This window comes from Musca domestica, unplaced genomic scaffold (assembly GCF_030504385.1).
Source record: "Musca domestica strain aabys unplaced genomic scaffold, Musca_domestica.polishedcontigs.V.1.1 135, whole genome shotgun sequence".
Taxonomy (NCBI): domain Eukaryota; kingdom Metazoa; phylum Arthropoda; class Insecta; order Diptera; family Muscidae; genus Musca; species Musca domestica.
The window spans coordinates 1,087,166-1,100,963 of record NW_026712181.1 but is presented as its reverse complement, the minus strand read 5'-3'; the positions used below and the strand labels follow the sequence as shown (position 1 = coordinate 1,100,963).

Genomic DNA, 13,798 nt, shown 5'->3' with positions numbered 1-13,798 from the left:
CAGAAACTGCCTCAGTAAAAGGATATAAGTAAATATATTTCGTCTCCGTCTTCTATGAAATTTAAATAATTTTGTTTTTTTATTTCATTTCTAGTTATTTTGGCAATAAATATGGAAATAATTTAAAAATCATTTACCTAAGACATAAACCTGTGTATAAAGTAAACCATTATCATTACCAAGGACATAAACCGGTGTATAAAGTAAACCATGATGGTTATCATTACGAGGCGCCACCTGTACAAGTGGAAGAGCCGGTACTACCGGAAAACGTGGCTCACTTTCCTCCACCTGAACCAAGTCTTAATCCGGACACTTTGCGTTCATGTGTTGGATAAAGTTTGTCCTGAATATCATTTTTCTATAGAAAAAAATAATAAATAAATAAGTAATAAATTAAAGTAAAAACTGAATATTTACTTTTGGGCATTTGGAAAACCTTTCAATGATAATGGCTCTTTCAAGAAGAGCTATTACATTTTTCGAATCAGTGATTGAATGCTTATCTACTCGTATATATATCAAAAAAACGTGAAATAATTGACTGACTGATTGAGAACTCATGAAACCCAGATGAAACGCTTCGTACGAAAAGTACTAAAATGTACTTAAAATTGAAAATTCTGTATTGAAGAAACGGAATGCGCTGAAATTGTGAAGTTTGGAATGAGTCACTGATGCAAGTGCAGGATAGATATACAAAAGGGTTTTTTGAAAATCCAACTTGAAGGTTACGTAAGTTTCTAAATCAGTACCAAAACTTCTTATATATGGTACCATTCGGTATTATGTGAACGGAAGGAGCTAAAAACTAGAAATTTGGAATGGGAATCCAAGTTGAGGAGTAGGTGCTACGTTTTGGAATGTATACGAAAAGTACTAAACGGTACTGGAGCTGATACTGGACGGACATTACTGCTTTGTTGTGGGATTGGAATATACAAAATTAGTTTTCGAAATTTGGACATGAAAAGTACTAGAATGGTACTAAATTTGGTACAATTTCAGTTTGGGTGAACCGATTGTGTTAGCAAAAATGTTTGTATTTGTGAAATTTAAAGAGAGTTGGTTGTCAATTTCACTTTCTTTGAGCGTCATGTAAATCTTGAACCCTATTTGGGGGAGATACCAGAAGAAATGGCTCGATTTCTACCATGCTTATAACAGATCTTGTGTTGATGGAAATATTGAGGTGCACCAATTCTGAATGGAAGCGGATCTTAATTTTGCGTTTTATGAGCTTCATGAATGTTCCAAATGTTGATCCTTTATGGGGGAGGTACCACAAGGTGTGGACCGATATATGCCATCTTCACAGCAGATCTTGTGTTACTGAAAAAATGGAATGTGTGAAATATGAAGAGAACCTGATTTTGAAAAATTTTGAACTTTTGTTAGGGAGATACCAGAAAAACTGGTCCGATCTCTACCATTTTTTTAAACAGATCTTGTGTTGATGGAAATATTGAAACGTGCCAAGTCTGCATGGAATCGGATGTTAATTTCACGCTATATGATCTTCGTGGATATACAAAATTTTGACCCATTGTGGGGGAGGTACCGATACTAGTGGACCGATATATTTCATCTTCACGCCAGACCTTGCAAAGTTGGGGGATTAAGATTTGCAAAAGAATCGGATTTCTTTTTCTGTGTAGCATTTTTTTTTTTTTTTTTTTTTTTTTTTTGAAAATTTCTAACTTTTTTTGGGGGAGGTACCAGAATGAGAGGACCAACCGATATATTCCATTTTCACAGCAGATCTTGTGTTGGTAAAAATAATGGGATATGTGAAATATGAAGAGAACCGCAGATACTTATTTCGGATTTTATAATCGTTTTGGTTATTCAAAACTTTGACCGTTTGTGGGTGAAGGAATGTTCCGATCTCTACAATCTTTATAGCAAATTTTGTGTTAATAGAAATATTAAAATGTGCCAAGTCTGAATGGATTTGGATGTTAATTTCACGTTTTAGGAGCTTCATGGATACTCTAAATTTTGACCCTTTATGGGGGAGGTACCAAAAGGAGTGGACCGATATATTCCATCTTCACATTAGACCTTGGGTTAATAAAAATATTGCGATCTGTGAAATTTGAAGACAATCGGATTCTTACATCTATTTTTTTAAGATTTATAGTTATTCAAAATGTTGACCCGTTGAGGAGGAGGAACTTGATGGAGTGAACCGATATCGTCCATTTTTGCACCTGACATAGCACGGGTGCAAATATTAGGATTTGCAAAGTTGGAGCAAAATCGGATTATCCTTTTTCTTTCTGTGCAGTAAAATATTTTTTTTTAGAAAATCTCGACCTTTTGTGGGGTAGGTACTAGAATGAGTGGACCGATATTGTCCATCTACTAATTCTATCTAAGTTTGATAATAATATTACAATGTACCAAGTTTGGACCAAATCGGATACTCCCGTCGAGAGTTATCGTGTGCACCAGCCAGCCAAACGGACGGACGGACGGACGAACATCGCTAGATCGACTCCAAATATCCTGAAACGGATTTGGTCCAAAGAGACCTAGGGTCTAAAACCGTTATTTCGCTGAGGCACGTTTTGGCCGTATCAAATGATATATACCCTCCACTCTAGCCCCAGCCATATGGCTGAGGGCATAAAAATCGCGAATTTATTTCCACATTTCTTGATACATTTTTCCTCGGTCTTTTTTCATTTGAGGCGGATTTTAGGCAATAGCAAGAATATTCTTCACAAAGTTTCACTATAAATCTCAAAATAAGCCATATATCTAAGTTCAATAGTCTCTAAGAAAATAACATTCGAAATTTTGATACTTTAAGTGGATGGGCATGAGCAGAATGTCATTCATATTTTCAAGAATCGATGTACTCTTTTGGGGTATTCAAAAAATTAAACTCAATATAACCCCCCTCCCTTCTTCCATACCGTGGCGGAAAAGTTTAAAAACTTCAAACCGGACATTGGTGTATTGCAGCAAATAACGACAAACTAAAAAATGTTATCTCTTCCCTTCAAACTTACCTTGTTCCGATTAATTCCGTTTTCCTTTGCTTGCGAATTAAGGAAGTTGAAGATTTCTCCGGCCTGGTTGGCACAAAACAAATCCGTGTGTGTGTTGATGTTCTGGAGCGTTCTAACGATGTTTGGGCATAAATTTTCGTACACCAATTGTGAGAGTGAGAGAAAACTAATGAATTTCTATAATTAGGGAGCGTAGGGGGTGGGGGAAAGATTTCCAAAAATTGTTGTTGATGACGTCCGTCGTCCCTTCGAAATCAAACAGAATTTGTAATGCCGTTGATTTCAAAAAAAAAATTCCAAAATTTCCAAAAATAGGAGGTTGAAAGTTTTAAAAACTTCAAGATACGTTTAACGTATACACAAAAGATAAGGGGTGGTACGGGAGGTTATGACGTTGAGGGCGCGATGCGGGAATAGATAATGTCATAAATCGCCGATGATTTGGAAGAATTTCTGTTGTTTTGTTTTTTTCAGCTTCAGCTTATAGAAATCTTAGTTTTGTAGTTGTTGTTGTTGTTGATGATACTGGTGTGATGATGTAGAATTTCGGGATTTTTAGTTATGCCTGCAAAGAGAGAGAGAGAGGAGAGAGAGAGGGAGAGAATTAAAACTATGACTTCAAGTAGTCAATGAAATTAGGTAATATTTTTATTAAAAGCCCCAATGGCAATGAGCGTAAATCCGTTAGAGCGCCGGCAATTAATTCAATTAAAGAAATAAATTATGCAAAAAAATGGAGGGTTTGCGATGGACTAACAGGGTGGAACTAACATTTTAGGAAAATCAAGTAACTACAGAAATATGCCGAAAGTTTTACAGAAACATGAAATTATCCACAAAAGTTATATTTGAGCTACTCAAACTGGAGAAACAGTTTATTGACGGTTGGTAGCTGGATAGCCTGAATAAAGTATCTGACATATCCAAAATGAGCGGATAATATATCTGAGTTATCCATATTCTATATATGACGTATATAAATTATCCAGAATTCCCGGATAAAATATCTGAGTTATAAAGAGTGTGCGAATAAAGTTTCTGAGCTATCGAGAATACGTAGATAAAGTATCTGACATACTGAAAGTGAGTGGATAATGTATCTGAGTTATCCAGATTGTATGGATAACGAATCTGAGTTATACAGGGTCCCTGTATAAAATATATGGCTTTTCTACAGTTCACGGAGTTATCCAGAATGCCTGAATAAAGTATCTGAATTATCCAGAGTATGTGTATAAAGTATCTGACTCGTCCAAAGTTGGTGGATAATGTATCGGAGTTAACTGGAGTATATTGAGAAAGTATCTGACTTATTAAAGGGAGTGGATAATGTATCTGAGTTATCCAGAAGGCGTGAATATCTGTATCTGAAGTAAAGAGAGAGCATGGATAATGTATCTGAGTTATCCAGAGTGGACGGATAACGTATCTAAGCTATCAAGAATGCGTGAATGAAGTATCTGAGTTATCCAGATTAGGTGGATATAGTATCTGACTTATCCGAAGTAAGTGAATAATGTATCTGAGATATCTAGAGTGTATGGATAAAGTATCTGAGTTATCCAGAGCATGTGGATAATGTACCTGAGTTACCCAGAGTATGTGGATAAAGTATCTGACTTATCCAGAGTTCACGGATAACGTATCTGAGTTGTACAGAATGTGTGAATACAGTATCTGAGTTATACAGAGTACGTGGATAAAGTATCTGTCTTATCCAAAGTTAGTGGATTATGTATCAGAGTTATCTGGAGTATATTGATAAAGTATCTGACCTATCCAAAGTGAGTGGATAAGGGATCTGAGTTATCCAGAAGGCGTGAATTAAGTATCTGAAGTATACAGAGAGCATGGATAATGTATCTGAGTTATCCAGATTAGGTGGATATAGTATCTGACTTATCCAAAGTAGGTGGATAATGTATCCGAGATATCTAGATTGTATCGATAACGTATCTAAGTTGCGCGGATAATATATCTGAGTTATCCAGAGTTCAGGAAAAAGTACCTGAGTTATACAGAATGCGCAAATAAATTATGATTTATCCAGAGCATGTGGATATAGTACCTGACTTATCCGAAATGAGTGGATAATGTATCTGAGTTATCCAGAATATGTGGATAACATATCTTAGTTATCAAGAGCGCATGGATAACGTGCCTGAGTTATCCAAAGAGGTGGATAATGTATCTTAGTTATCCATATTGCATGGATAACGTATCTGAATTATCCAGAGTTCACGGATAATACATCTGAGATATTCAGGCTGCGTGAATAAATTATATGAATTAGCCAGAATTCACGGATAAAGTATCTAAGTTATCCAGAGTTTACGGATAAAGTATCTGAGTTATCCAGAGTGCACGGATAACGTATCTGAGTTATCAAGAATGCGTGAATGAAGTATCTGAGTTATCCAGAATAGGTGTATAAGTATCTGACATATCCAAAGTAGGTGGATAATGTATCTGAGATATCTAGATTGTATGGATAACGTATCTAAGTTGCGCGGATAATATATCTGAGTTATCCATATTGCATGGATAACGTATCTGAATTATCCAGAGTTCACGGATAAAGTGCCTGAGTTATACAGAATGCATAAATAAATTATGAGTTATCCAGAGTATGTGGATATAGTACCTGATTTATACAAAATGAGTGGATAATGTATCTGAGTTATCCATATTGCATGGATAACGTATCTGAATTATCCAGAGTTCACGGATAATGTATCTGAGTTATTCAGGCTGCGTGAATAAATTATCTGAATTAACCAGGATTCACGGACAATGTATCTGAGTTATACAAACTTTACGGATAACGTATCTGAATTATCCAGAGTTTACGGATAAAGTATCTGAGTTATCCAGACTTCTTAAAGAAAGTATCTGAGTTATCCACAGTACGTGGATAACTTATCTGAATCATCCAGAGTACGTGGATAAAGTATCTGACTCATTCAAAGTGGGTATCTGAGTGTATCTGAGTTATCCAGAGTGCATGGATAATGTGTCCGAGCTATCCCCAGTTTACGGATAATGTATCTGAGTTATCTAGACTTCTTAAAGAAAGTATCTGAGTTATCCGGAGTGAGGAGATAAGATATTTGAATTATCCCGAGTGCACGGATAACGTATCTGAGTTATCCAAAATTCTTGAAAAAGTATCTGAATTATTCCTAGTGCACGGATAACGTATCTGAGCTATCTAAAGTTTGTGGAGAATGTATCTGAGTAATCAAGAGTGCTCTGGATAACTTAGATATATTATCCACGATGTATCTAAGTCATCCACAGCACTTGGATATTGTATCTGACTTATCCAAAGTTTGTGGATAATGTATCTGACTTTTCCAAAGTTTGCCGATAATGTATCTGACTTATCCAAACGATTGGGTAATGTATTTGAGTTATCCAGAACACCTGAATAAGGTATCTGAGAGTAAATTAACAAACTTGTGGATAAAAACGTAGATAGATAAATCTAAATCTAAAAGCGAACCGGTCTTCTGATATCGACGTTATCCAAAATGTGTGGATAAAGTATCTGTGTTGCCTTAAAGAGGGGATGAGTATCTATGTTATTCAAAAATGAGAGTTATCCAAAGGAGCATATGAAAATTTGAGAAGAAATCTAGATTATCCTTAAAAACTTGAATACGAATTTTAGTTATCCCAAAACAGCGGATAAAATATTAACCAAAAGTGAACCTTTTATCCATGTTATCCAAAATGTGTGGATAAAGTTTCTCAGTTCGCCACCAATCTTTTTTAACCAAAAGGAGTACCTACCAAAAGTATCTGAATTGTTTATATACGTGGATAAACTATATAAGTTTTCATAAACGGGTGAGGTGAATAAGGTATCAACGATTTCCAAAAATCTTTTTTTTTCACGATTTCAATATTCTCCGAAAAGCGATAGATAATGATTTCCCGTATCCAAAAGACCTTGTAGTAAACCTATCTTGAGCGAAACCCACTTAGTTTAATGGCCAAGTTGAAGTTTTCTCCCCAACCTTTCTCCCCACCCTCGTTATTTTCTTTTCAATATTCCATTAATTAAACAAAGTTCCAAAACAAATACAAAATAGAGAAATACTCAATTACATGCTCTGCTACCAAAACAAGTGAAATGAGTGAGCATCATGAGGCAACTAAACAAAAACAATAGCAATAACAACTACAACAAATTAAATATATGATAAGAAATTGAGATTTGAAAACATCTCATATTCAAAATTAGTTCATTTTAGTAAAGCAACGAGCGAAGTAAAGAACAATTGTCGAAGACGAAAAATTTTCGAAATTTCAAATCGGAAGAGCAGATTGGAAAATATGGGGAAGAATTTCTATGGGATTGCCGGAATGGCAATAATTTTGATGGTGGTAATGGAAAATACCAGGGCGATACCGGTTCAACAGAATTACACCTCTGAGCTGCTGCGTCTGGCCAAGGGTTCCGAAATGCGGGCCTTCCTGAATGAAAACAAGCCACCTTGTCAAAATTTCTATAAATTCGCCTGTGGTCGTTGGGGTCACTTGAATCCGGCCCCGGCCCGCGGCAAAAGTTCCCACCTCGGCCAGCTTTCGGAGTTGTATGGCAAAAAGTGTGCTGAAATGTTGTCGATTGAGAGCAAAAGTGATTCGGGTATTGATCACAAGCTTAAGGACTTCTATCAGTCGTGCCGGGAAACGGGCCAATTGGATGCTGAGGGCCTGGAGCACATTGTTAAGGTGGCCGAGTTCGAGGGTGGCTGGCCCATGGTCTCGAATGTTAATTGGTATGAATCCGGCTATGATTGGTTACGTGTTGTGGCCAATATGCGCCGCAAGCTGGGTGTGGATGTTTTGATTGGCCTGAAGATAGTGCCCGATTTCATGGAAAAGGATATGAACCGGATTATGGTGGGTGCTCCGAAAATGTATTTGGATCGTGATTCATATTTGCAGGAAGATAAGGAAAGTTTGCGTCTGGCCTATACCACGTCGATTGAGAATCAGCTGAGACGCTACTTCCCCGATATGTCCGAAGAGTGGGCTGCCGAGGTCGCCCAACAGGTGTTGGCTGTGGAGAAACGTTTGGCCGAGGGTTTGCCCAACAACAAAGGCCTGACCATGGAACAGACTACCCGCCTACGTTACACGGCCGATTTGAAAACAGCCTATGGCAGTTATGTGGATATCAATCGATATTTGAATTTGATTTTCAACCAATCGATTTATGCCCAGGTCTATGAGTCGCCGGAGGACTACTTCTCGACCCTGATGGATGTTATCAAGACAACACCCAAGCTCACCATTGCCAACTACACCATGTGGAAGGTGTTGGAACAATTCGATTTGCCCAGGGCCAAATTGGCCAAGGATTCCCAGTACTGTGTCAACAGGGTAATGGAATATTTCCCCGATGCCTTGGAGAGCATGTTCCTGCGCAACTACCACACCATGCAAATGATCAATGAACTGCAGTCGGTGTGGAAGGACATAAAAAAGACATTCCGTTCGGAGTTGCAAAGCTCACAACGTCTCACCTGGATTGGGGGTGAGACAAAGCAAAAGGCAAATGAAAAGCTGGAAGCCATGGAGCTACAAATTGCCACCCAAGATTCCCAACATGCCGAGCAGATGCTGAAGTTGTTTATGCGCCGTACCAACTACTATCAAAATCTCATTGCCATTTGGCACTGGAAGACTGGGCTAAATTTGGCACAACTCTATGAGAAGCCCCAGGACCCGCCCACCAAATACACCCTGCCGCACTATGACTATGAGACGAATAAAATCAGCATCCCTGTGGAATTCTTGCAGGTTCGTTTTCTTTGGGATCCCTCCTATCCCCATTCCATACTCTATGGCACTCTGGGCTATCTGTTGGCTCAACAAATGCTCAAGGGTTTCGATTCACAGGGACGGAAATATGACAAACATGGCTATGCCAAGTCATGGTGGGATATTGTGTCCGAAAAAGAATTCGATAATCGGGCCCAATGGTTCCTCGAACAATACAAGGAGTATAAATTCCCCAAATGGATTCAAACCGAAGATAAAAAACTGATCAACACCTATGTGGCGGATAATGGAGCACTGATTATGGCCTACAAAGCCTATCAACAGTGGTGGAAGAATAAAGCCAACAGTGATTTGGCCGAACAAGAACAGTTGCCGTTAATGGAGAAATATGGTCAGAATCAGTTGTTCTTTATTGCCTTTGCCCAGACATGGTGTGCTGATTATTCCGAAGATATTGCGGAATTTGATGATTTGCCCGAGATGTGGCGTGTCATAGGAGCCTTGGCGAATTTCAATGATTTTTCGCGAGAATTCCAATGTGAATTGGGCAATAAAATGAATCCCGAACAGAAACGGTTTTTGTATTAGAGAAGGAGAGAGAGAGAGAGAGAAGGGAGAGATGGCGATATGGAGAGAGAGAGCAACATCCTTCATATTTTTATTTTTGGTGAAAATAAAACCGGTGAAAAAAATTAAATTTAAAAAGTCCAAATTAAAAAAAAATTAAACTAAAAATTGAAATTTAAATAATTTAAATTAAAAAAAAAATAAATTGAATACATTTAAATTAAAAAAAATTAAATTTTAAGGATTTAATTTTAATAAAATTTAATTAAAAAGAATTAAAATTAAAAAAAAGAATTGAAATTTTAAAAAATGTAAATTGAAAAAATATTAAACGTAAAAAAGGTAATTATGTAAATTTATATCGTGTGGTATTTTCAAAATCAAACCACAATTAAAAGTAAATAAATAAAAATTCTCTTCAATAAAATAAATGAATTTGAAATTTTTTAAATTTATTCTTTTTTCTAATTTAATTTTTTTAAATTTAATTTTGTAATATAAATTTTTTAGATTCAGATTTTTTAAATTTTAATTTTTTTGAAATTTTTCTAAATTTTAATTTTTGGTGAAAAAAAATAATTAAATTTAAACAATTTAAATTAAAAAAAAAATAAATTTAACAGATTTAAATTAAAAAAAATTAAATTTAAAAGATTCAATTTTAATAAAATTTAATTTAAAAAATTTAAATTTAAAGAATGTAAATTTAAAGAATTAAAATTTAAAAAATTTAAATAGAAAAAAATATTAAACGTAAAAAATGTAAATTTAAAGAATTGAAATTTAAAAAATGTAAATTGAAAAAATATTAAACGTAAAAATGTAATTATGAAAATTTACATCGTGTGGTATTTTTAAAATCAAACCACAGTTAAGAAAAATAAATAAAAATTCTCTTCAATAAAATAAATGAATTTAAAATTTTTTAAATTTAATTTTTTTAATTTAATTTTTTTTAATTTAATTTTTTTTAATTTAATTTTTTTAAATTTATTTATTTTTTAATTTAATTTTGTAATAAGAATTTTTTGAAATCAGATTTTTTAAATTTTATTTTTTTGAAATTTTTTTAAATTTTAATTTTTGGTGAAAATAAAACGGGTGAAAAAAATTAAATTTAAGAAGTCCAAATCAAAAAAAAAAATTAAAAAATTTAAATTTAAAAAGTGTAAATTTAAAGAATTGAAATTTAAAAAAATGTAAATTGAAAAAAATATTAAACGTAAAAAATGTAATTATGTAAATTTACATCGTGTGGTATTTTTAAAATCAAACCACAATTAAGAAAAATAATTAAAAATTCTCTTCAATAAAATAAATGAATTTAATTTTTTTTTAATTTAATTTTTTTTAATTATTTTTTTTAATTTATTTTTTTTTTAATTTAATTTTTTTTAATTTAATTTTTTAAAATAAATCTATTAAATTCAAATTTTTTAAATTTTAATTTTTAACTTTTAACATTTCAAATTTTTAAAAATTTAAACTTTAAGAATTTAAATTAAAAAAATGAAATTTAAAACATTTAAAAAAATCATACCCATGTCACTAACCTGCCTTTCTGTTACTTTTTTCAACAAAAAAAAAAATTGAATCAAAATAAATAAAAAAAATAACAATAAAAACGAAAACTGAATTTAAATGCAAAACATATGAAAAAGACCTCCAGCTATGATGAACTTAATCTATTCATGTTGAACAATACTTTGTATTATGTAAAGAAGGCTTAATGCCTTTGGTTTTATGTGTTCTATTTTTCCCCTTTACTTTTTTCTTCAATGAATTCCAAAAAAAAAAATAATTTGTTTAAATTATGTTAATGCTCTGGTTTGTTTTTTTATTTTCTGTTTTGTATTTTTTTTTTTCAATAAAATGTGAATATTTTGATTTTTTTTAAACATAAGTTGTGTATTATTTTATAAATTATGGATGATTGTGGGGTTGAGAGATAACCTCGTTTTGACCTGAACTTAAAATAGAGCAAAGCTTGAAGGGGTGGGTTGTCATATGTTCTAGAAATAGTTTTTTTTTTGTTCGTGGTAACAATTTTCCTAATGAAAGACAGGGTTATACAGGGTGAGATAAAAAAAACTGCAACAAAGTCAAAAGCAATAATTTTGACTTTTTTTTAATTTTAGTGAATGAAAGCAAAAAATGTCGGAAATAGCCTCAAGTTTCACAATAAGTTTAAATTTGTACGAATTGGTCATGTTTGGCACGAATTATGGCCTTCCAACGGCCAATGAAAGCGTCACACGCTGCCAATAAAAAAAAAGTCGCATCCGGGCAACGTGTTTCGGTTTCATTGGCCGTTTAAAGGCCATAATTCGTGCCAAAGATGACCAATTCGAACAAATCTAAACTCTGCGGTATTTTGGCCCATTCCCGGCGAAACGCTTGCTGGATGTGATCGACACTTTGGTATTTTTTTGTGCCAACCTTGCTTTCCAAAACACTCCAGACACAATAGTCCAACGGATTGTTATCCGGAGATTTTGGTGGCTATTGTACGCTGGAAAAGAAGCGAGGAACCTCATTTTATAACCAATCTTGGGTGGCGCGTGCTGAGTGCGATGGTGCTGAGTCCTGTTGAAAAATCCAAGGTCTGCGACCAAAATGTTTGTGTGCCCAAGGCTTTAATACACCCTCCAGAATATTTTCGCGATAATATTCGGCATTTATTCTGATGCCACGGTCGATTAATACGAGCGGAGAGTGACCATCGGCTGTTATGGCGGCGCACACAATCACCATAGCCGGCGCTTGGGTTCTGGTGGCCAACCGAAGATGTGCACATTTTCAGCTGACCTCTTTGGCCACTAAATACGATCATTTTGTTTCTTTACAAACTGCTGGACAACGAATGTTTTCTCATCGGAGAGAAGTTCGGCAGTTCACCACTTTCGGCCAAGCGAAGCAACTCTTTAGCTCTTTTCTTTCTGTTGCGGTGTAAGTTCTTGCACCTTTTGGAATTTCAATGCCTTTACCCCGTGGTCGTTTTCAATATTTGCCGAATGGAATATTGCGATATGTTCAGCTCACGAACCATTTTTCGGCCACTGCTACGCGGGTTTCGATCAAGTCGCTTCTTTTCTACTTTTCGAACCATTTCTGCTGATGTTGCTGTTTCCTTTCGTCCACTTCCTTGACGTCGGGCTAACGAGCCATGTTACGAGACACAAAATATTTATCCACATTTAAATGCTGGAGTGCTCTAACAATAGCCACTTGTGGTTGTCCAGCCAAATATAAAGAAATCACACTATCACGCTTGAATTCCATCACGAATAACTTTTTTTCTGGAAAATTCTCAGCAGAATGCTTTTGTACGCTTGTAAACAATATAATGAGCTGTCACTGCAATAATTTTAACAGCTGTCGGATGAGTGGTTTAGAAAGGACACCAGTCTAAAGTTGGTTGCAGTTTTTTCTGTATTTGTGTTGATATATCCAGTTCCGAAGATATTGCTCAAAGGCCGGCTTCTTACAAATGTTATAGAATTTAGAAAAAAACTATGAATCACGTAGCCGGTGCTGCTCTCAAACCTCAATACCAAAGGTCCTGCCGTTAAACATCGAAATTAGTAAAACCTCTATTTTTTTTGTTTTGAAAATTGTTTCGAGGTCGGTATTTTTACCACTATTCCGGAAAAGTAATTTTTTTGACGGATCCGGATATTTGACCCGAAAGAACCGGTTTTGACCCGGATCTTCGAAACTAATATTTACAATATTGATATCATTTGAACGCTATTAAAAATACCTTTCCAACAAGTGGTTGCTGGATGGAGTTATTGGAAGTTATATCAAATTCGGCTCGGGAGTTATATCGAATCATACATTTTCGGATCCGGATTTTCTTAAAAAGAATCCCCAGAAGTCATCATTTTGTTAGACGCGAAAAAAACTCTGTTAAATCTCAAGCCACAGCTAACTAAAACAGCAACAAATTTAGAAAAACCGTGGCAGAATTGGATTGTCCTGGTTCCTGGGTTGTCCCATATCTCTGGATCCAAAACATCGATAATCTGGATATAACTTCCCAATCGTGTTAAATGATGCCCGCCATGTGATATTTTTATTAGCTTTCGATTGATACCTATATTGTCCGTAGATTCATGTCTTTAAGGCGGGCTCTCTGGTCAAACATTCGGGTAACCGGGTCGTCCTCGCCCCAGGAAAAAAATACTTTCCCGAAATTAGAGTACAAATACCTTCCTCTAATAATTTCAAAAAAATCCCGGAGATTTTACTAAACTATAGTTGTTCCGCACATTTTGAAAAAGGTATCAATAGACCCCTTCTCTGCCTCTTTTGAAGGTTAATATTTCTTACAAAAATAGTTTTTCCGGAGATAGTTTATACCTAAAATGCAAGCAATCTTAAGCCGAAAATTTAAAAAAATGTGGAAAGGC

At 34.9% G+C, this 13,798-nt stretch overlaps 2 protein-coding genes across 3 annotated transcripts in view; one reads left to right on the top strand and one right to left on the bottom strand.

The window, feature by feature from the left end:
- Positions 1-13,798, bottom strand: part of LOC101895118 (ubiquitin carboxyl-terminal hydrolase 46) — a 201,279-nt gene that overhangs the window by 62,922 nt on the left and 124,559 nt on the right. For both annotated transcript variants that reach the window (XR_009341645.1, XM_059118898.1), the window contains exon 2: positions 3,021-3,585. The gene's annotated coding sequence lies outside the window, so the exon portion shown is untranslated. The remainder of the gene's footprint in view (positions 1-3,020; positions 3,586-13,798) is intronic.
- Positions 7,280-9,600, top strand: LOC131800980 (phosphate-regulating neutral endopeptidase PHEX-like). The gene has a single exon (XM_059118896.1). It carries the CDS (start codon positions 7,362-7,364, stop codon positions 9,402-9,404), a length of 2,043 nt encoding a protein of 680 aa, XP_058974879.1. The 5' UTR covers positions 7,280-7,361; the 3' UTR covers positions 9,405-9,600.

What these genes read in the sequence shown, in the direction of transcription:
- LOC131800980 (XM_059118896.1), top strand. Translation starts at nt 7,362, where the DNA reads ATGGGGAAGAATTTCTATGGGATTGCCGGAATGGCAATAATTTTGATG.